General features: G+C 38.7%; 1 protein-coding gene across 2 annotated transcripts in view; it reads left to right on the top strand.

Moving 5' to 3' along the window:
- ZGRF1 (zinc finger GRF-type containing 1) overlaps nt 1–22,629 on the top strand; it is a 78,634-nt gene that overhangs the window by 41,842 nt on the left and 14,163 nt on the right. For both annotated transcript variants that reach the window (XM_047799036.1, XM_047799037.1), the window contains exons 12-18: nt 658–704; nt 3,460–3,598; nt 4,446–4,627; nt 6,219–6,415; nt 8,349–8,488; nt 18,906–19,049; nt 20,735–20,849. In XM_047799036.1, coding sequence (XP_047654992.1) covers nt 658–704; nt 3,460–3,598; nt 4,446–4,627; nt 6,219–6,415; nt 8,349–8,488; nt 18,906–19,049; nt 20,735–20,849 — 964 coding nt within the window. The remainder of the gene's footprint in view (nt 1–657; nt 705–3,459; nt 3,599–4,445; nt 4,628–6,218; nt 6,416–8,348; nt 8,489–18,905; nt 19,050–20,734; nt 20,850–22,629) is intronic.

Below are 22,629 nucleotides of genomic sequence, written 5' to 3' on the forward strand. Positions count from 1 at the left end.
ATAAATGAACTTCGAACTTCAGTCTCTGGAGAAGGAATATAAAGTTGAGAACAAAAAACTAGTTCTGGCTTCTTATCTTAACTCTGCCAGTTGGTCATCATGTTACCTTAGGCTTTGGTGGCAGTCTTATCTGTAAAATGAAGTGATCATCCCTCCTTGGTTGTAAAGTACTTTGAAAACTTAAGTATTGTGTACATATAATGTAGTAATTGGGGGGCCGTTGGTGGAAATCCTTAGCTAAGAGGGAAAAGAAAAAGAATATCAATCAAGTTTATCAATCCTAAAAAAAAAAAATTCAAAGTCTGTTACTTAAGCTTTGAAATCTTAATTTTTTTATTTTTTATTTTTGGCTGTACCTGCGGAAGTTATCAGGGCAGGGATCAAACCTGCACTGCACTTGCAACCTGCACCACAGCTTTGGCAATGCCAGATCCTTAACCCACAGCACCACAAGGAAATTTTTGAAATCTTTGTTTTCTTGAGACTAACACCATCACATTTTTCTAGAGAAAATGTGATTTTTTTTTTTTTTTTTTGAGGTGGCGCAAGGCAGCTTGGTATTTTTTGCTGTTTTGTATGGATACTCAATGTTTTCTAGAACCTGGATGATGTCTGTGATACATTTTTATTTAATCAGCTTTTTTTTTTTTTTTTCAGTAATGAAAAAGTCTCTGGAGAATAAGAACCTTCAAAGGCTTTCATTAGTAAGTAGAATCCGAGTTCCACTTATTACTTTGCCAGCTACCAGTGGGTCACCTGACCTAGATTCTTGTTCGTATGTGATCGACTGTGACAGGCAAGAGTCTTCTGATTCTCCCATAGTCAACTTGTATGAAGAGTCAGAGCTTCCTTCTTTCAGCTTTGGATCTGAGGACCAAAGTGAAACTTCTTTCTCTAAAGAATCTAGTGAAATGACTCCAAGGGATATTTCACTTCTCGATAATACATCTACTCAAAGCAAGTGGCTGAAATATCAAAACATAATCCAATGCAAGTTGACTACACCAAACAGACTTGATCAGAAAGTAACAGATGGCTTCTTTGCTGAGGCTGTTTCCAAGATGCATTTTAGTGACACAGGTGAAAGACAGAGTGATACTGTGAATGAAAGCTTAGACTCTGAGCATTTGCAAAAGATAAAATGCATGCTTCAACAACAGCGGCAGGATTTTAGCAGTCAAGATTTGGTTTCCAGACAGAAAGCACTTTCTTTGAATTTAAAGCACACTTCTAAGACTGAGGAAATTAAAAATGTGTTAGGAGAGTCTGCCTGCTACACCTGCAGTGTAAGAGGAGATTTACAGGTGAGGAAATGTACCAGTGCTTCTTGGTGCATTTTTCCAACAGTTATTGTCTGAATTTCAATGGAAGAGTTACTAAAATCATATAGATGCAGTGATTTTAGTCTTGAAGATAACAGCTCTGTTATTTTTTTAGATTTTTCCAGAACTTTTGGTACAATCACATCTTGTTTGACTTAACATCCCTCTTAGAAGTTGTGAACACTAAATGAAATTATACATTTGAAAGTGTCTGATGCAGTATCTGGCACATAATAAGTACTTAATAAAGGAGTTCCCATCGTGGCGCAGTGGTTAACGAATCCGACTAGGAACCATGAGGTTGCGGGTTCAGTCCCTGACCTTGCTCAGTGGGTTAACGATCCGGTGTTGCCGTGAGCTGTGGTGTAGGTTGCAGACGCGGCTCGGATCATGCGTCGCTGTGGCTTTGGCGTAGGCTGGCGGCTACAGCTCCGATTCGACCCCTAGCCTGGGAACCTCCATATGGTGTGGGAGCGGCCCAAAGAAATAGCAAAAAAAAAAAAAAAAGACCAAAAAAAAGTACTTAATAAAGTACAGCTTGGTTTCACCACCACTTCCATCTCTACTACTACTGCGATTGTTTTCTTTCTTTTCTTTTTTTTGCCTTTTCTAGGGCTGCTTCCTGAGGCATATGGAGGTTCCCAGCACAGGGGTCTAATTGGAGCCGGAGCCACCAGCCTGTGCCAGAGCCACAGCAATGCAGGATCTGAGCTGTGTCTTCGACCTACACCACAGCTCACAGCAATGCCAGATCCTTAACCCACTGAGCAAAGCCAGGGATCGAACCCACACGTCATAGGTCCTAGTTGGATTTGTTAACCACTGCGCCACGACGGGAACTCCATGTGATTGTTTTCATTTTTAGCTATCAGCTCAGTTTTGCTGATCAGATCATTTTTAGGGTAAAGGTACATCTTACTATACATTAGTTATGAACAATTCTTGTTGTAGATGTAACCAGAAATAGAGATACATAATGATTCATTCACATCAGTTAGGCAAAAATATTTTAAAACTTATTAAGGGGCAAACAAGAAAAATTAGTCTTATATATCATTAAAAGTGTTGGAATTCCCATCATGGCGTAGCAGAAACAAATCCCACTAGGAACCACGAGGTTGCAGTTTTGATCCCTGGCCTCGCTCAGTTGCTTAAGGATCTGGCACTGCTGTGAGCTCTGGTGTAAGCTGCGGATGCAGCTCAGATCCTGTGTTGCTGTGGCTGTGGTGTAGGCCGGCTGCTGTAGCTCTGATTAGATCCTGGGAACCTCCATATTCTGCAAGTATGGCCCTAAAAAGCAAAAAAAAAAAAGAAAGAAAGAAAAAGTGTCAAAGTGACATGTCATAGCCTTTCTTGCTATACTTAGTTTCTTTCTTTCTTTTTTCTTTTTTTTTCTTTTTTTGTCTTTTTGCCTTTTCTAGGGCCACTCCTGTGGCGCATAGAGATTCCCAGGCTAGGGGTCTAATCGGAGCTGTAGCCACTGGCCTACGCCATAGCCATAGCAACTCATAATCCGAGTTGCATCTGGGACCCATACCACAGCTCACGGCAAGGCCAGGGATGGAACCTGCAACCTCATGGTTGCTAGTCGGATTCGTTAGCCACTGAGCCATGTGGGGCACTCCTATACTTAGTTTCCTATTTAAAATTAGAAAATGAGGGTGTTCCTGCTGTGGCACAATAGAATTGATGGCATCTCTCCAGTACCAGGACACAGGTTCCATCCCTGGCTGGCACAGTGGGTTAAGGATCTGGTCTTGCCGCAGCTGCTGCTTAGATCACAACTGTGGCTCAGATCTGATCCCAGGCCTGGGAACTCCATATGATACAGGGTGGCCAAAAATGTAAAAATAATAATAAAATTAGAAAATGAGGAATTCTCCTGTGGCACAGAGGGTTTGGGATCTTGCGTTGTCACCACAGTGGCACTGGTTTCTGCTCTGGCGAGAGTTTGATTCCTGGCTCAGAAACTTCCACATGTCATGGACGTGGCCAAAAAGCAAATTAGAAGAGAGTTTTCATGGATTCGGGAAATCAAAAGAAATATTTATTTTCTTTAACATATCTGTAGAATTAGCTTACTAGTAAATAGCATTTTTCTGGAGTTGTTATAATAACTTGAATCATTCTATTTCAGGAGATAAGTGACTGTGAGCTGTGCTTCCCAAGTGGGGAGAAAGTAAAATCTGCATATCTTCCCCAAAGGCAAATTCACATACCAGCTGTTTTTCAGTCTCCTGCTCATTATAAACAGATTTTTACATCTTGTCTCATAGGTATGGCTATTACCTTTTTATTTTATTATGATTGATTGCTGGATAATATAAATAATATAACTACAAGGAAGTTGTGAATTTTTCCATTAAATTTTCTATTTGTGATTTGTTATTTTCTATAGATTTAATTCAGTTTTCGATAGTAAGTTTTTTGAGGGTTTTTTTTTTTTTTGTCTTTTTTAGGGCCCCATCTGCAGCATAGGGAAGTTCTCAGGCCAGGGGTCGAATCACAGCTGTAGCTGCAGGCGTATGCCACAGCCACAACAACACTGGATCCTTAATTCACTGAGCAAGGCCAGGGATCAAACCTGCATCCTCACGGATACTAGTCAGATTCTTTTCTACTGAGCCACGACGGGAACTTCAGTTACGTTTTAATTTCAGATAAAAATAGAATTTTAAAAGTGGAAATGACAGCATTAACTTTTTTAACATGTAACTTAAAAAAATTTTTTTTAAACAGACAGTTTTGTTAAATTGAGTAGATTTTTTTTTTTTTTTTTTTGCCACACCTGAAGCATGTGGAAGTTTCTGGGCTGGGGATTGAACTCATGCCACAGCAGTGACCTGAGCCAGTTCGATAATAATGCCAGATCCTTAACTCATTGTGTCACAAGGCAACTCCAAGGAGGAAATTTTAAGTTTGATGTATGATTAGTTATGATACTTTGTTTTGTACAAGGATAAAACTCGACTTTTAGCAAATGGATGTAATTAGGTTATAGTTTTAGCTAAATAGTAAAGTTTAGCTCATGGTACATATCTGGGACAAATGTGGGATTTGTTCTGTACTTAATCTTCATCTGTATTTATATGTTTCTGAAATTTTCTTTAAACATTTTTATAGAACATCTAAATATATTGCTGTTTGGGTTGGCACAAAGGCTGCACAAAGCTCTTTCAAAAGTTGACATATCATTTTACTCATCAAACGGAGACAAACGGAAAAATGTGGAAAATAACGTGCCATCATGCCATCATCATCACCCTGCAAAACTTGTCATGGTTAAAAAGGAAGGTCCAAATAAGGTATTGTTCCCTCTTCCCCTCCTGTTGCTCTACCTACCAATACTTATCCCACCAAAGGCCTAGGCACTATTGATAAAAGCTTAGAGAGAGAGATATGTAAAAGGAATTTTTTTTTTTTTGTCTTTTTGCTATTTCTTTGGGCCGCTCCCGCGGCATATGGAGGTTCCCAGGCTAGGGGTCAAATCGGAGCTGTAGCCACCAGCCTAAGCCAGAGCCACAGCAACGCGGGATCCAAGCCGTGTCTGCAACCTACACCACAGCTCACGGCAACGCCAGATCGTTAACCCACTGAGCAAGGCCAGGGACCGAACCCGCAACCTCATGGTTCCTAGTCGGATTCGTTAACCACTGCGCCACGACGGGAACTCCAGGAAATTTTATATAATACTATAACTGACAAACTAGGAGGGGTATGCACAAATCACAGTGAGAGCACTGAGGCGGGAATATGTCCCTACCTCAGGGCACAGAGAATGCAGAGAATGCAGAAATGAGCCTGAAGGAAGTAAATGTTACTCTTGCTGGGGTCTGTGATCCCCAGTAAGAGTAATGCAACCAATTAACCAGGGGAATAGAAGAGCATAGTGATTTAGTTTACATTGCTGATAATATTATTATGGAAGAAGTTAAGTTAGTAAAATATTTGTAATATTGACTGATGGTTTGTACTCCTTCATAAGACTGTGCTTCCACTCATAATAATGCAACTTTCCTCTATTGTTTGCATATTCCAGTTCATCATTAGTTGAATATGTAAATTTGGATTTAAATTTAGTTGTCAAAAGCAAGAATTCTTAAGTAATATTATGACCACAGAATATAATATTATAGAGCCACTACAAGTCTTTTTTCTTTCTTGTCTTTCTTTTTTTTTTTTTTTCTTTCCTTTTAGGGCTGCACCCATGGCATATGAAAGTTCCCAGGCTAGGAGCTGAGGTGTGGTGCCAGCCTACACCACAGCCACAGCAATGCCAGATCCAAGCTGCATCCATGATCTGTGCTGCAGCTCGCAGCAACGCTGGATCCTTAATTCACTGAGCAAGGCCCTTCTGTGTCAGGTTCTTAACCTACTGAGCCACAATGGGAACTCCGCTTTTTTTCTCTAAGATTATTTGATGACATATTGCATTGCTCATAGTTTGTTTTCGTGTATAAGGGTTAGGTTATAGAATAGAAAATGTATTGTTATCTGAATTTTACTTAATACACACGTGCGTATCCTCATGTGTGCATGCATGCACTTATGTGAGTGAGAAAAAAGGCTGGGAAGAAATGTCCAAGATGTTACGTGTAATTGTTTTTTGGACAGCTTTCAGGCTTTCTATAGTAAAAGTTTTAAATCAGAAATCAATAAATATTATTTTTCAAATAAGCTTATATTCTCAGAATAGTGTAATTTTTGATGAAGAGAAAAAATGGAAAAGTGGTTTTAAGTTTTAATTTATTAGTAAAAAGGTTAAGTTATATAGTGGCTAATTTATTACATTAATGCCAAGTAGCCTTTATAAAAATCTTAACAAACATAGTACAAAAACAGTAAAAAAAAAAAAAAAAGTTATTTTTCTAAGTTTCAATATCTTTTTCTCCTTAGGGTCGTCTCTTTTATGCTTGTGATGGACCCAAAGCTGACCAATGTAAATTTTTCAAGTGGCTTGATGAAGTGACCCCAGGATATTTAACACAGGAAGAATCACTACCTAGCATGGTTTTAAGTGATATAAAAAGTATTGGCTTGTACTTAAGAAGTCAAAAGATACCCCTCTATGAGGAATGCCAACTTTTGGTGAGGTATATATTATGGTACCAAATAACTGCCTCTAATTACATCAAAAAATAGAAAATAGTAACCTCATAGAATTATCATCAGTTTTCAAAGAGATTGAGATAGGGAGTTCCTGTTGGGGCTCAGTAGTAATGAACCTGATTAGTATCCATGAGGATGTGGGTTCAATCCCCGGCCCCGCTCAGTGGGTTAAGGATCCAGCGGTTGCTGTGAGCTGCAGTGTAGGTTGCAAACAAGGCGGGGATCTGGGATCTAGGATTTGGTGTTGCTGTGGCCCTGGTGTAGGCCTGCAGCTAGAGCTCCATTTTGACCCCTAGCCTGGAAACTTCCATATGCTTCAGGTGTGGCCCCTAAAAAAAAAAAAAAGAGAGTTAAGATAGGACAAATATCTAAAAGATAGAATACCTCAGTTTTTGTAACTATAAATGGGACTAACTCCCTAAAGCTAACTTTGGCCTCCTCTACACATTGAGCAGTGTCAGCAATATCAGGATTACTGGCATGAATGATATTTTTTTTATGTACAATCATGTCTATTATGTACAATCATGGTCTAAGGGAAACCCTATTGAACAAATCGCAAGAATAATTTTTGTCAGTGTAGAATAATAGGTAGTGGTCATTCACAAGCCTAAACTACATAATTTATAGGATAATAGAACACTGCTTTTTGGAAACATGTCTTACAAAAGCTGGATTACCCAAAAAATAAATATAATGACAACAACATTTACTGGAAGCTTATATACTCTAGGCACTCTTCTAAGCACTTTGCATGTATTTTTTCATTTACTTGTCATGATAATATATAAGATGAAAATGGGATAATATTTTTAAAAATTCTTTTTTCTTTTTTTTTTCTTTCTTTTTTTCTTTTCTTTTTTTTTTTTTTTTAACAGCTGCTCCTGCAGCATATTGAAGTTTCCAGGCTAGGGGTTGAATCGCAGCTACAGCTGCCAGCCTACATCACAGCCGCAGCAATGTGGGATCCAAGCTGCATCTGCAACTTATACCACAGCTCACAGTAACGCTGGATCCTTAACCCACTGAGTGAGGCCAGGGATAGAACTCGCCTCCTCATGGATGCTAATCGGGTTCTTAAGCTGCTGAGCCATGACGGGAACTCCTCAATCTCTTTTAAAACTAATGATGTTTCTGTGATGATTGCTATTTCCTTCCTTTGACACAGTATATTTTTATTTTGTACATATGTATGAAAGTATGTAAACATATACATTCCCTGTTTTTTTCCTCTTCATACTGTATTTTAAAGATTTTTTTTTAAACTTGTACCTTTAGACTTCTAGTTATAAAATAAATAAGTCCTGCAGATGTAACATACAGCATACCAACTCTAGTTAACATTGCTTTATTGTATATTTGATTGAAAGTTACTAAGTGAGAGTTCTCATTACAAGGAAATATTTCTATTAAAAAATATTTATATATGTAATGAATTCTTCAGTGCTTAGAAAATTTATTTTAAAATAAACAAAAATTATTCACCCATTTTCTTCACAAGAAAAAAATTTCTTTTTTGTCTTTTGGTCTTTCTAGGACCTATGGAAGTTACCAGGCTAGGGGTCCAATTGGAGCTGTAGCTGCTAGTCTACATCACAGGCACAGCAATGCCAGACCCGAGCCTCATCTGTGGCCTGTGCCACAGCTCACAGCAACGCCGGATCCTTAACCCACTGAGTGAGGCCAGGGATGGAACCTGCAATCTCAAGAGTTCTTTAACTGCTGAGCCACAATGGGAACTCCAAGAAAAAAAAATTTGTAACTGTGTGGTGATGGGTGTTAACTAGCCTTATGGTGGTAATTTCACAATATATCAAATCATTATGTTGTACACTTGAAACTGATATGTTACTTGTATCTCAATAAAAAAAATTATTACCTTAATATTCAAATTCAGTTTTGTCATTCATTTTGCAGAAAAGGATTTGATTTTCAAAGAAAACGGTATGGTAAACTAAAGAAGTTTACAACTGTAGATCCTGAATTTTATAACGAACCTAAGAGCAGACTTTATCTTAAGCTGAGTCGTAAGGAAAGTTCATCTGCTTATAGTAAAGGTAAGTTGATCTAGTTATTATTATTATTATTATTTTGTCTTTTGTCTTTTTTATGGCCACTCCAGCAGCATATGGAGGTTCCCAGGCTAGGGGTCCAATCGGAGCTAAGACTGCCACCTACACCACAGCCACAACAACATCAGATCCGAGCCATGTCTGTGACCTACACCACAGCTCACGGCAGTGCGGGATCCTTAACCCACTGAGCAAGACCAGGGATCGAACCTGCATCCTCCTAGATACTAGTCAGTTTCGTAAACCACTGAGCCAGTGGTTCCACCAATTAGGAACTCCAAGTTGATCTAATTATGATGTGACTGACTAGCCTTGTATCTCAGTTACATATAGCTCTATAAATTCTTTTTTTTCCTTTTTTTGTCTTTTTGCCTTTTCTAGGGCCGCTTCCCATGGCATATGGAGGTTCCCAGACTAGGGGTCGAATTGGAGCTGTAGCCGCTGGCCTACACCACAGCCACAGCAACGTGGGATCCGAGCCTCGTCTGTGACCTACACCACAGCTCACAGCAACGCTGGATAGTTAACCCACTGAGCAAGGCCAGGGATCGAACCAACAACCTCATGGTTCCTAGTCAGATAAGTTAACCACTGCGCCATGATGGGAACTCCTATAAATTCTTTATATTAAAGAGATTTTTTTAAAAGTGCTGTTAATAGTGTATATTGTGAATTGTTGTGTAATAAACAATTCACAATTTCTGAAAAGCATATTTTTTAATTAATTAATTTATTTTGAGCTCACCCATGATATGTGGAAGGCCAGGGATCAAACCCATGCAACAGTTGTAACCAGAGCTATAGAGTGACAACAGGATTCTTAACCTGCTGAGCCATGAGCAAACTCTGAAAAAGCATATTTTAAATTTTAGTTTTCCAAAAAAATTTATAGGCTACCAAAAACTGTTTAATTTTGTTTAAAAAGTCACACTAAGTTCTAGTTATAATAATATCAAAAATAAACTGCAAATATAGTGAGTTTCTTGATACTCCTGTCATTGCTGCACAATATGACAACACTGGACCCCAAATTTTGCATATTTGGAAATAAAGTCCTTAAATTTTTTTTTTCTAAGGAGTTTAGATACACTAAATTGGGTAATTATCATCTTTGGTTTCATGACCTCACCTAACTTGCTTTAGTTACTTTAGTTAATTATTTTAAATGATATAAGTAACTGAATCAACAAAGCAAAGCAAAATCTACTATCTTATAGTTACCAACATTTAATATAACGTAACCTCACTAACTCATCTAATTGTCTCTTAGCATTTTGATCCTATGTTCATGAACATATTGCTTTCCCTTGTATATGGGTTTATATAAATGAATTCCTAAAAAGCATATTTAAAAATTTTTTTTTTTAGATGTTATTCAAGTGATACAATTCTGGTGTGGGTGTGGCTATAGCATAGGCCAGCAGCTGCAGCTCCAATGCAATCTGTAGCCTGGGAACTTCCATATACCCTACATGCAGCAGCAAAAAGGAAAAAAAGAGAGAAAATAAATACAGTGTTTACACCAGTTTATACTCCTATTATCCCTACTGTCCTGTGGTTAGTCAAATGGATGTTAAATTATCTCATTTTGGTTTCAGTTTGCATTTCTCTGCTCGTCAGTAACATTGAACAGCTTTTTCATGTATTTATTAGTTATATATATCTCACCCATTTTATTATGTTGCTTATATCTTATTTATTTATAGTTCTTATATATTTTTCATGTTAATCTTTTGTTAATCATGTTTATTGTGATTATCTGGCTCCTAGTTTTTTTCATGTCTTTTCACTTACTTTTTTTTTTTTTTTGTCTTTTTGCTATTTCTTGGGCCGCTCCCGCGGCATATGGAGGTTCCCAGGCTAGGGGTCCAATCGGAGCTGTAGCCACCGGCCTACGCCAGAGCCACAGCAACTCGGGATCTGAGCCGCGTCTGCAACCTACACCACAGCTCACTGCAACGCCAGATCGTTAACCCACTGAGCAAGGGCAGGGACCGAACCCGCAACCTCATGGTTCCTAGTCGGATTCGTTAACCACTGTGCCACGACGGGAACTCCTCACTTACTTTTTAGGGTATCTTTAGGTAAACAGAAATTCTCTTTTAATATAGTCAGAGGTATTAGCCTTTTTTTTTTTTTTCTTGTCTTTTTGCCGTTTCTTGGGCCGCTCCCACGGCATATGGAGGTTCCCAGGCTAGGGGTCAAATCGGAGCTGTAGCCACCGGCCTACGCCAGAGCCACAGCAACTCGGGATCTGAGTCATGTCTGTGACCTACACCACAGCTCAAGGCAATGCCAGATCCTTAATCCATTGATCTAGGCCAGGGATCGAACCCATGTCCTCATGGATCCTAGTCAGGGTCATTACTGCTGAGCTATGACTGGAACTCCTTTTTTTTTTTTTTTTTTACTTTTTTAAAGTTTTTCAAGCTTTCCTTTTTAAAAAAATTTTATTATAGTTAATTTACAGTATTCTGTCAATTTCTGCTATATAGCAAAGTGACCCAGTTATACATGTATATAATTATTTTTCTCGTATTATCTTCGATCATGTTCTACCACAAGTGATTGTATATAGTTCCCTGTGCTATATAGCAGGACCTCATTGCTTATCCACTTCAAATGCAGTAGTTTGCATCTATTCAAGGTTTTCTTAATGGCATAGTACATGAAAAAGTTTTCAATCCATTTGGAAGTTTTTTTGGAATATGGTATGAGATAGGGATACAAATTCATCTTTTTCCCTTTAGTTACCAGTTTTGCTAGAATAGTAATCATTTTTTATTGATGAGTCCCTTTCCCAGAAACTTTGACCCCTAGCCCAGGAACTTGCAGATGCCACAGGTATGGCCATAAAAAGAAAGAAAAAAAAAAGGATAGTTAAATCTCCAGAGTTCCCTTTGTGTCTTGGTGGTTAACGAACCCAACTAGGATCCAGGAGGATGCGGGTTTGATCTCTGGCCTCGCTCAGTGGGTTAAGGATTTGGCATTGCCATGAGCTGTGGTGTAGGTTGCAGACACGGATCGGATCCCACGTTGCTGTGGCTGTGGTGTAGGCCGGCAGCTCTAACTCCAATTCAACCCCTAGCCTGGGAACCTCCATATGCCACAGGTATGGCCCTAAGAAGCAAAAAAAAAAAAAAAAAAAAAGTATCATTGAACAAGGTAAGAACTTAGAACTCAGATCACTTTTTTTTTCCCCTTTACCTTTTCTTTCATGCCCCTCCCCCATCAAGTTGATTTCTGCAGACTGGTTCTGGTCACAGACTGTTACTTGTTCCCAAAGAGGTGAGAAACTGCTCCAGAATGTCAGTCACCTATGTCATTAGCAGACTGTTACTTTCATTGCATTTTGCTTTGTTTTACTTGTATCAAGATTTTTAAAATAAACATTATGTTGATTTGTTGAATACTTAGTACAAGCATCTTGTTGCAGACCAATAACAGTCTATTCAGGACAGGCTGCTTTAAGTAGCAATAGTCTAAACATGTAACTTTTGGGTACCATGGATTTATCTTCCACTGTTTTTTGGATGTAGATGGCTATAAGCTACATCCTTTTTAAAAGATGACTATAAGCTTATCCAAGGCATTTAATTTATCTTTATTTCATGTATCCCTTTTAGTATCTCCTGGATTTTTCTCTCTTACTTATGTATTTCATCAAAAATTGCTTTTGAGGAGGTCCCCTTGTGGTGCTGTGGAAACAAACTTGATTAGTATCCATGAGAACGCATGTTCAATCCCTGGCCTTGCTCAGTGGGTCAGGGATCTGGTGTTGCCCATGGGCTGTGGCATAGGTTGTAGCCACAGTTCGGATTCTGAGTTGTGGCTGTGGCGGCAGCCCTAGCTCCAATTCGACCCCTCACCTGGGAACTTCCATATGCTGGGAGTGCAGCCCTAAAATGCAAAAAAAAAACAACCCCCAAAACTGTTTTGAATATGCATCTTTGAATGATAAACCTTCTGAAGTCTTGAATGCCTGAGACTATTTCTATTAAACATTCACATTTGAATGATAGTTTGGCTCCATGTAAAATTTTAGGTGGTAAGTTATTTTCTTTTAATGCTTTCTTTGGTTTGTTTTTTGCTGCACTTGCAACATATGTAAAAGTTCCCATGGCAGGGACTGAATCTGAGCCACAGCTTCGACCTACGTCACTGCTACACCTACACCATAGCTGGTCAATGCCGGATCCTTAACCCCCTTACCAGGCTGGAGATCAAACCCGAGTCTCAGCAGCAACCTGAGCCACCACAGAGTCAATGCTGGATCCTTAACACTCTGTGCCAAAGTGGCAACTTCTCTTTTCTTTTAATACTTATTACCTTCAGAAAAATGTTGCATATATTTTAGCCTGTTATTTAGTATAGTTGCATATCTTCTTGCTTCCATTGTTGCTGTTGAAAAATCTCATGGCACTCCTGATTCTTACACCTTTGTGTGAAGTTTTTGCTTTTGAGCTAGAAGCCTTAGAATTTTCTCTCTGTTTTTTTGTTTTGTTTTGTTTTTCTGGCTGAAACTGTGGCATATGGAAGTTCCCCAGCCAGGGACTGAATCTGAGCCTCGGCTGTGACCTACACTGCAACTGTGGCAATGCTGGATCCTTTAACCCACTGCACCAGGCTGGGGGTTGAACCCGAGGCTCTTCATTGACCTGAACCTCTGCAGTCAGATTCTTAACCCACTGCATCACAGAGGGAACTCCTCCATGATTTTTATAATCATAAATTTCACTAAAATGTGCCTAACTCTGGAATTTTCCTTTTTTTCCTTTTGGGTGCACAGTGGACCTTTTAAATCTAAAGTCCTCTATCTCCAAACTTATCTAGTATATACATTAAATATGTACAGCTTTTGTATGTCAGTCATACCACTATAAGGTGGTTTAAAAAGTAAAGTCCTTTATTATTTCATATTTTTAAAAAAAATTTGTTAATTAAAAAAATTTTTTTCTTTTTATGGATGCACCTGTGGCATATGGAAGTTCCCGTGCTAGGGGTTGAATCACAGCTGCAGCTGAGGGCTACACCACAGCCATGGCTACTCTGGATCTGAGCTGCATCTGCCACCTGAAACTGAGCTAGGCCAAGGATTGAACCAGCATCCTCAGGGACACCATGTCGGGGTCTTAACCAACTAAGCCACAATGGGAACTCCTGTCTTTTTATTTTTAAAATCTGCATAATTGATCTTCATTATTTCATCAGAATTTTTTCCTCTTTTCTCTCTCTAGGATTTTTATTATTTGGATGTTAGCACTGTTGAATCTATCCAGTAAATCTATTAATGTTTATACTGTCTGGATTTTTATCCTTTCTTCCCCTAAAAGATATCCTCAACGTGGTATTTTGAGGGGCGCAGCCATGCCCTTGGCATGCAGAAATTCCTGGGCTAGGGATCAAACCTGTGCCTTATCTGTAACTAGAGCCACAGCATGGACAATGCTAGATCCTTAACCCACTGAGCCACGAGGGAACTCCTTCAATGTGATGTTCTAAATTGCTTATTCCTCAGATGGTATCCATTCTGCTATTTATCCCATCAATTAAAACTTTATTTCAACTCATGTATTTTTCCAACCCAGTATTTTTTAAATGTATTTTCATATTTTCTTGTTCTTATTTTGCACCATTACTATCTTCCCTTACTGATTTTAGTATCTTTACCAGGCTAAATTTATTTATTTATTTTTATTTTTTTATTTTCCCACTGTACAGCAAGGGGGTCAGGTTATCCTTACATGTATACATTACAATTACATTTTTCCCCCACCCTTTCTTCTGTTGCAACATGAGTATCTAGACATAGTTCTCAATGCTATTCAGCAGGATCTCCTTGTAAATCTATTCTAAGTTGTGTCTGATAAGCCCAAGCTCCCGATCCCTCCCACTCCCTCCCCCTCCCATCAGGCAGCCACAAGTCTCTTCTCCAAGTCCATGATTTTCTTTTCTAAGGAGATGTTCATTTGTGCTGGATATCAGAGTCCAGTTATAAGTGATATCATATGGTATTTGTCTTTGTCTTTCTGGCTCATTTCACTCAGTATGAGATTCTCTAGCTCCATCCATGTTGCTGCAAATGGCATTATGTCATTCTTTTTTATGGCTGAGTAGTATTCCATTGTGTATATATACCACATCTTCTGAATCCACTCATCTGTCGATGGACATTTGGGTTGTTTCCATGTCCTGGCTATTGTGAATAGTGCTGCAATGAACATGCGGGTGCACGTGTCTCTTTTAAGTAGAGTTTTGTCCGGACAGATGCCCAAGAGTGGGATTGTGGGGTCATATGGAAGTTCTATGTATAGATGTCTAAGGTATCTCCAAACTGTTCTCCATAGTGGCTGTACCAGTTTACATTCCCACCAACAGTGCAGGAGGGTTCCCTTTTCTCCACAGCCCCTCCAGCACTTGTTATTTGTGGATTTGTTAATGATGGCCATTCTGACTGGTGTGAGGTGATATCTCATGGTAGTTTTGATTTGCATTTCTCTTATAATCAGCGATGTTGAGCATTTTTTCATGTGTTTGTTGGCCATCTGTATATCTTCTTTGGAGAAATGTCTATTCAGGTCTTTTGCCCATTTTTCCATTGATTGATTGGCTTTTTTGCTGTTGGGTTTTATAAGTTGTTTATATATTCTAGAGATTAAGCCCTTGTCGGTTGCATCATTTGAAACTGTTTTCTCCCATTCTGTAAGTTGTCTTTTTGTTTTCTTTTGGGTTTCCTTTGCTGTGCACAAGCTTTTCAGTTTGATGAGGTCCCATGGGTTTATTTTTGCTCTAATTTCGATTGCTTTGGGAGACTGACCGGAGAAAATATTCATGATGTTGATGTCAGAGAGTGTTTTGCCTATGTTCTCTTCTAGGAGTTTGATGGTGTCCTGTTGTATATTTAAGTCTTTCAGCCATTTTGAGTTTATTTTTGTGCATGGTGTGAGGGTGTGTTCTAGTTTCATTGATGTGCATGCAGCTGTCCAGGTTTCCCAGCAATGTTTGCTGAATAGACTTTCTTTTTCCCATTTGATGTTCTTGCCTCCCTTGTCAAAGATGAATTGACCATAGGTGTCAGGGTTTATTTCCGGGTTCTCTATTCTGTTCCATTGGTCTGTCTGTCTGTTTTGATACCAGTACCACACTGTTTTGATTACTGTGGCTTTGTAGTATTTCTTGAAGTCTGGGAGAGTGATGCCTCCTGCTTGGTTTTTGTTTCTCAGGATTGCTTTGGCAATTCTGGGTCTTTTGTTGTTCCATATAAATGTTTGGATTGTTTGTTCCAGTTCTGTGAAAAATGTCATGGGTAATCTGATAGGGATTGCATTGAATCTGTAGATTGCTTTGGGTAGTATGGCCATTTTTAGAATATTGATTTTCCCAATCCAGGAACATGGAATATCTTTCCATTTCTTTACATCTTCTTTGATTTCTTTGATTAAAGTTTTATAGTTCTCGGCATATAGGTCCTTTACCTCCTTGGTCAGGTGTATTCCGAGGTATTTGATTTTGTGAGGTGCAATTTTAAAAGGTATCGTATTTTTGTATTCCTTTTCTAATATTTCATTGCTGGTATACAGAAATGCAACTGCCTTCTGAATGTTAATCTTATATCCTGCTACTTTGCTGAATTTATGAATCAGTTCAAGGAGTTTTGGGGTTGAGTCCTTAGGGTTTTCTATGTATAGTATCATGTCATCTGCATACAGTGACAGTTTTATCTCTTCTCTTCCTATATGGATGCCTTTTATTTCTTTTGTTTGTCTAATTGCTGTGGCTAGGACTTCCGAAATTATGTTGAAGAGCAGTGGTGAGAGTGGGCATCCCTGTCTTGTTCCAGATTTGAGTGAGAAGGCTTTCAGTTTTTCCCCATTGAGGATTATATTTGCTGTGGGTTTCTCATAAATGGCTTTGATTATATTCAGGAATGTTCCCTCTGTACCCACTTTGGCGAGGGTCTTGATCATGAATGGATGTTGGACTTTGTCAAATGCTTTTTCTGCGTCTATTGAGATGATCATATGATTTTTGACTTTTTTTTTTGTTAATGTGGTGTATGATGCTGATTGATTTGTGTATGTTGAACCATCCTTGTGAACCTGGGATGAACCCAACCTGTTTACCAGGCTAAATTTAAATCCTTTGTTTATCTGTTTTGATATTTCCTTTTCTGTAGGACCTTGTGATCCAGCTTGTTTTTCTTTTGAAGTCTTTGTGCTCCTTAAGTGTTTCATTATTTTGGCCTCTGAACTAATTTTCCCCTGGTGGTATCGACTATTCTTTCTGGCAATGCATATGGGGAGAAGGTGGACCCCAGTCTGGTCAGCTCTGATGAGCTCAGGGAATTGGGTTCAGTCTCAGACCTGCCATTTATTGGCCCTATGTCTATGGATAATTTTTTTCTTTTTTTTTCACCCCCTACCCCCATCCCAACCCCCTCCTATGGATAATTTATTTAGCTTCTCTGGGCTTCAGCCCTACTTCATGTATATAATGGTAATAATAATAGTACCTGTCTGACATTTAAAATGTATGTTAACCCAGAACATAATATAGATTATTGTGTTTTACTAAGAACAAAATTCCCATAAGATACATGACCTACCAGTGGACTGACCTGTTTACCTATCCCTGGTACCAAGTAGTTATGTAGGTTACTCCCCCATTTTTCTCACTCAAAGTCCCTTCTGGTAAGTCTCTGTTTTAGAGGGTTGCATTCTCAAGTTCAGCCTCAGAACACATCTTGGAGTCAGCTGCTCCAAGAGTGATAGGATTTATTCCACCATCCTTTAATGACTGTCACAGCTGAACTTCTACATCCATAACTCCTTGGTTGGTAAAGCTTGGGGTTAATCCAGGAATCTGGTGGTGAAACTGTGTGTATTTTCACAATTCCTTTCTATCATCTGTAAAGGATTAGTATTTTCCCAGCTTTGTAGGATTTTATCATCTTTCTTTTCCCATTCCCTTTGTGGCTTCCTTAAGAATCTCTGAAATGAGTGTGGCTTTCTCTGCCCCACCCCTGGCTATTTTCCAGTACTGTACTAGATTTGTATTTTATATTCCTCCTATTATTTTAATGGGATTTAGAGAGAAAAGAGAGGTAAATGCTTTTTTCCATCAACTCTCTTGAATTGGAGATCTTTTTAAAAATTGTGAATATTGAATAAGATAAATATTTGCAAATAGGAAATGAACTGTTTAAATATGTTTTACCTCAATTGGCAAATATTTTTAAATAAATTAGGTATATAATATACTATAGATAAGCATTTTCTAAAATATTTTCCTAAATATATTTCCTTAAAAAAATAGTTCTATGGGGGTATTGATAAGAGTTAACATAAAAATAAATCAGTTCTGTGTTAAAAAAATAATGCAATATTTTTCAGTCTTATGTGATATGCATTGGACTTTCCAAGGCAGTAATGTAGTTTTCTTTTTTTTCTTTTCTTTTTTTTTTTTTTTGTCTTTTTGCCATTTCTTGGGCCGCTCCCACGGCATATGGGAGGGTCCCAGGCTAGGGGTCTATCGGAGCTGTAACTGCCAGCCTACGTTAGAGCCACAGCAATGCGGGATCCAAGCCACATCTGCGACCTACATCACAGCTTACGGCAACGCCAGATCCTCAACCCACTGAGCAAGGCCAGGGATCAAACCCGCAACCTCATGGTTCCTAGTCGGATTCATTAACCACTGAGCCACGATGGGAACTCCCAGTAATGTAGTTTTCTTAATAGTTTTTTCCTTCATACTCATAATGGGTCAAATAGTATGTGATTAATTTATATAATTATAATAGTAAATAGACCTAGAATAAGTAAGTTTGAGAACAAATGCAGTCAATTCTTTATAAGTGTAAACTCACCTGATAGTAGAACTAGTGTACAGGTATTCTGGAAAGTAGCCTACTAGCCATGTGTGCTTGATGTGCTATGGGGAAGAAACAACATTAATTAATCTGGAGCATCTGTTAAGTGAGGTCTATTAAGAGAACTTGTATTCTATCCAAGGATTGCTGACCTTTTTTGAGCATGGAAACCATTACATGACTGAGCATCTTTTTAGACTAATATTCTGCCTTGGGAAAATCAGATGTTACAGAACTGTTAAAAAAGAGAGAGATGAATTGTTAAAAGAGGAAGATGAATTAGATGGGCTTTTTTGAGTTACTTACAATTTTAAAAAAATAATTATAAAATAACTTTAAAAACATAAAACTGAGTGAAAAACATGGAAATGAAATGTTATGTGTTTAGGTCTTAGTTTGGATGGAATCTTGTTGATGACCATAACCAATTTTGTGTTTTGAGAAATAATATAGGACTAAGCATCTAAGAAGTCTAAGGTGGCTTTGGATTGAACATAGTTCTGAGTTCTTTACAAACATTTGTCTTTTCAGATGATCTTTGGGTGGTTTCAAAAACCCTAGACTTTGAATTGGATACTTTTATTGCATGTAGTACATTCTTTGGACCGTCATCTGTCAATGAGGTAGAGCTACTACCTTTGAAAGGTTATTTCCCTTCCAACTGGCCCACTAACAGTAAGTATTACTATGCCCATTTTAATTTTTATTTTAAAAAAATGAAAGAGGGAGTTCCTGTCTTGGGTGCAGCAGAAATGAATCCAACTAGAAACTATGCGGGTTCAATCCCTGGCCCCGCCCTGTGGGTTAAGTATCTGGCGTTGCCGTGAGCTTTGGTGTAGGTCACAGATGCGGCTTGGATCTGGCATTGCTGTGGCTGTGGTGTAGGCCAGCAGCTACAGCTCTAATTAGACCCCTAGCCTGGCAACCTCCATATGCCGCAGGTGCAGCCCTAAAAAGACAAAACACAGTCAAAAAAATAAAAAATAAATTAAAAAATGAAAGACGTGATGCAAGCAAGAATCCTAACTTTGTGTGGGACTGTTTGATTAAAGCCAACAAAAAGCAACAAGCTCTACTTACTATTACTGTATATACAGTGTTTCTGAAAATGTGTATGAAAAGTTGAATATCTAAATATTTCTGAGAGTTTCCAGCGTGGTGCAGCAGAAACAAATCTGACTAGGATCCATGAGGTTTCGGTTCAATCTCTGGCCTCGCTCAGTGGGTTAAGGATCTGGCATTGCCGTGAGCTGTGGCATAGGTCACAGACACGGCTTGGATCCTGCATTGCTGTGACTCTGGCATAGGTTGGCGGCTATAGCTCCGATTGGACCCTTAGCCTGGGAACCTCCATATGCCAGGGTGCAGGTGTGGCCCTAAAAACAAAATAAATAAAATAAAGTAAAATAAAAATAAACATTTCTGAAGCTCAAGTCCCAGAGGGCTAAAATATTAAAAAGCTTGACCCCTCACTTAAGTATTTTGTTGGTTGAATTTTACATGGTATATACCTGCTTTCTAAGTATTAAACATATAAACATTTTCTTGCATAAGTCTGATTCTTGATTTATTAAATTTTCTTGGTTTATTATTCTAGTGTACATTTAGTAAACAAGTCATTTATTTTTACATCGAGAAGGTCTTGTAGATTTTGTAAGAAATTTTGTGAGTGGTTGAGCAGGAGGGTATGGTTTTCATTTGAGAGCATCATTTTTCTTGAGAAATTCTTAATAAAACAGTAAGCTATGAACCTTATTTTTCTTTTAATAAAGGAAGCCTTAGTAAGCTGAATCCCTATCCAGTTCTGTGAATCTGTAGATTTCTCTATATATTTTGATCTCTGGAATAATTTCTGATGGTTGAATTTGGTCCATAACTAAAGACAGCATTTAATGACTCATTTCAGGTATTTCATAGATATTTCTAACTTGATTCTTTTTCTTTCAGAACTGAATAAACCTAGTCAGTCAGGTTAAGCCTAATTAAGTGAACATTTATTATTTTTTAAATTTATATTTTCCTATTTGTTGCTGTAATTTCCTCAGCAATAATAACATTCTCGTTTTCTGCTTTCTATATATTTCTATAAAATAATCGAGGAAGAAATATAAGAAAATGTTCAAAAATTACACACACACACTACTGTACATTATGCTATGCTGATAAAATTGAACTGCTGGCTGTTAGCGGTGTCACCCCCCCCACTAACTCTAAGCAGTTGTTCTTTTTCATTAACTAATGTGTGGAAATCCAAATTTGATGTAAGTTATGCAAGGTATAAATGAGCAGGTAGTATAGTAGTTTTTTTAATGGCCCATTTTATTTACATTAAATGTTCATTTTCTGCATTCTGTCTACAGCATTGGTCCATGCATTATTGGTTTGTAATGCTAGCACGGAGCTGACCACTTTGAAAAATATTCAGGACTACTTTAATCCAGCTACTCTGCCTCTAACACAGAACCTGTTAACAATGTAAGTCATTATTTACCTTTGGGTCATTGGTCTTCAGAAGTGGTGACTAATCGTGATGATGAAAATGCAGTAAAAGTACATTACATAAATTGTTGCTAACAAAGTGTTTTTTTTTTTTTTTCAGGGGTTATGAGATTACTGTTTATCAGTAGTTAAAAAGATAGGAGTTCCCATCGTGGCTCAGCAGATAATGAACCTGACTAGCATCCATGGGGATGGGGGTTCTATCCCTGGCCTCACTCAGTGGGTTAAGGACCTGGCGTTGCTGTGAGCTGTGGTGTGGGTCGCAGACGAGGCTCGGATCTGGCATTTCTGTGGCTATGGTGTAGGATGGCAGCTATAGCTTCGATTCAACCCCTAGCCTGGGAACATCCATATGCCATGGGTGCGGCCCTAAAAAAAAGACCAAAAAGTAAATAAATAAATAAGAGAAAGGGGAATACACATTTCCCAACAATCCATCCATTCATCTTCCCATTTATTTATGGTGTTTGGGGTAATAAGTGTTACTGTAAAATTTTCTTTTGTCCGGGAACAATTTCATAAGAATCTTTTGAATATTTTAATTTTTTTATTTATCTCTATTTTTATGTCACAAATTATTTAACATTTAAAAGAATTATTTTAAAATCATTTTACAGCTTGAATCTAGTATATATATTGATACAAATTGTATTCTTTTTTTTTTTTTCTTTATAGGGCCACACCCACTGCATATGGAAGTTCCCAGGCAAGGGGTTGAATCAGAGCTGGAGCAGCCGGCCACAGCCACAGCAATGCCAGACCCAAGCAGCGTCTGCAACCCATACCACATCTCACCACAACACCGGATCCTTAACCCACTGAGTGAAGCATCGAACCTGCATCGTCATGGATACTAGCCGGATTCATTTCTGCTATGCCACAACAGGAACTTCGACTAATTTCATTCTTGATGAAATTTTATTTTTAATTTCTCAAGCACCATGCCCCCTTTTTATTTATTTATTTTTCTTTTTCAGCTGCCTCCACAGCATATGGAAGTTCCTGGGATCAAATCCAAGCTTGAGCTGCGACCTATGCCACAGCTGCAGCAATGCCAGATCCTTAACCTACTGCACTGGGCTGGGGATCAAAGCAGCATCGCCACAGAGACAAGCCAGATCATTAACCTACTGTGCCACAACAGGAACTCCCATGCCCCCTTTTTTAAAAATTAGAAGTAACATTATATTGAATTCATGAAAATGATAGAAAAAGCCTAGTTTTTTGGTTTGTTTTGTTTTGTTTTTTGGTCTTTTTGGCCATTTCTTGGGCCGCTCCCGAGGCATATGGAGGTTCCCAGGCTAGGGGTCTAATCGGAGCTGTGGCCGCCCAGCCTACACCAGAGCCACAGCAACTTGGGATCCAAGCCGTATCTGTGACCTACATCACAGCTAACAGCAACGCCGGATCCTTAACCCACTGAGCAAGGCCAGGGATCAAACCCGCAACCTCATGGTTCCTAGTCGGATTTGTTAACCACTGAGCCGAGACAGGAACTCCAAAAAAGCCTGGTTTCTAATTTGGGTTTTTTTTTGTTTTTTTTTTTTGCTTTTTAGGACCACACCTCCAGTATATGAAAGTTCCTAGGCTAGGGGTTGAATCAGAGCTGCAGGTGCTGGCCTACACCACAGCCACTGCAGTGCCAGATCTGAGCTTTGTCTGCAACCCACACCACAGCTCATGGCATCACCGGATCCTTAACCCACTGAGTGGGGCCAGAGTTGGGTTTGCATCCTCGTGGATCCTAGTTGGGTTT

Source organism: Phacochoerus africanus, chromosome 10, assembly GCF_016906955.1.
Source record: "Phacochoerus africanus isolate WHEZ1 chromosome 10, ROS_Pafr_v1, whole genome shotgun sequence".
Classification (NCBI taxonomy): Eukaryota; Metazoa; Chordata; class Mammalia; order Artiodactyla; family Suidae; genus Phacochoerus; species Phacochoerus africanus.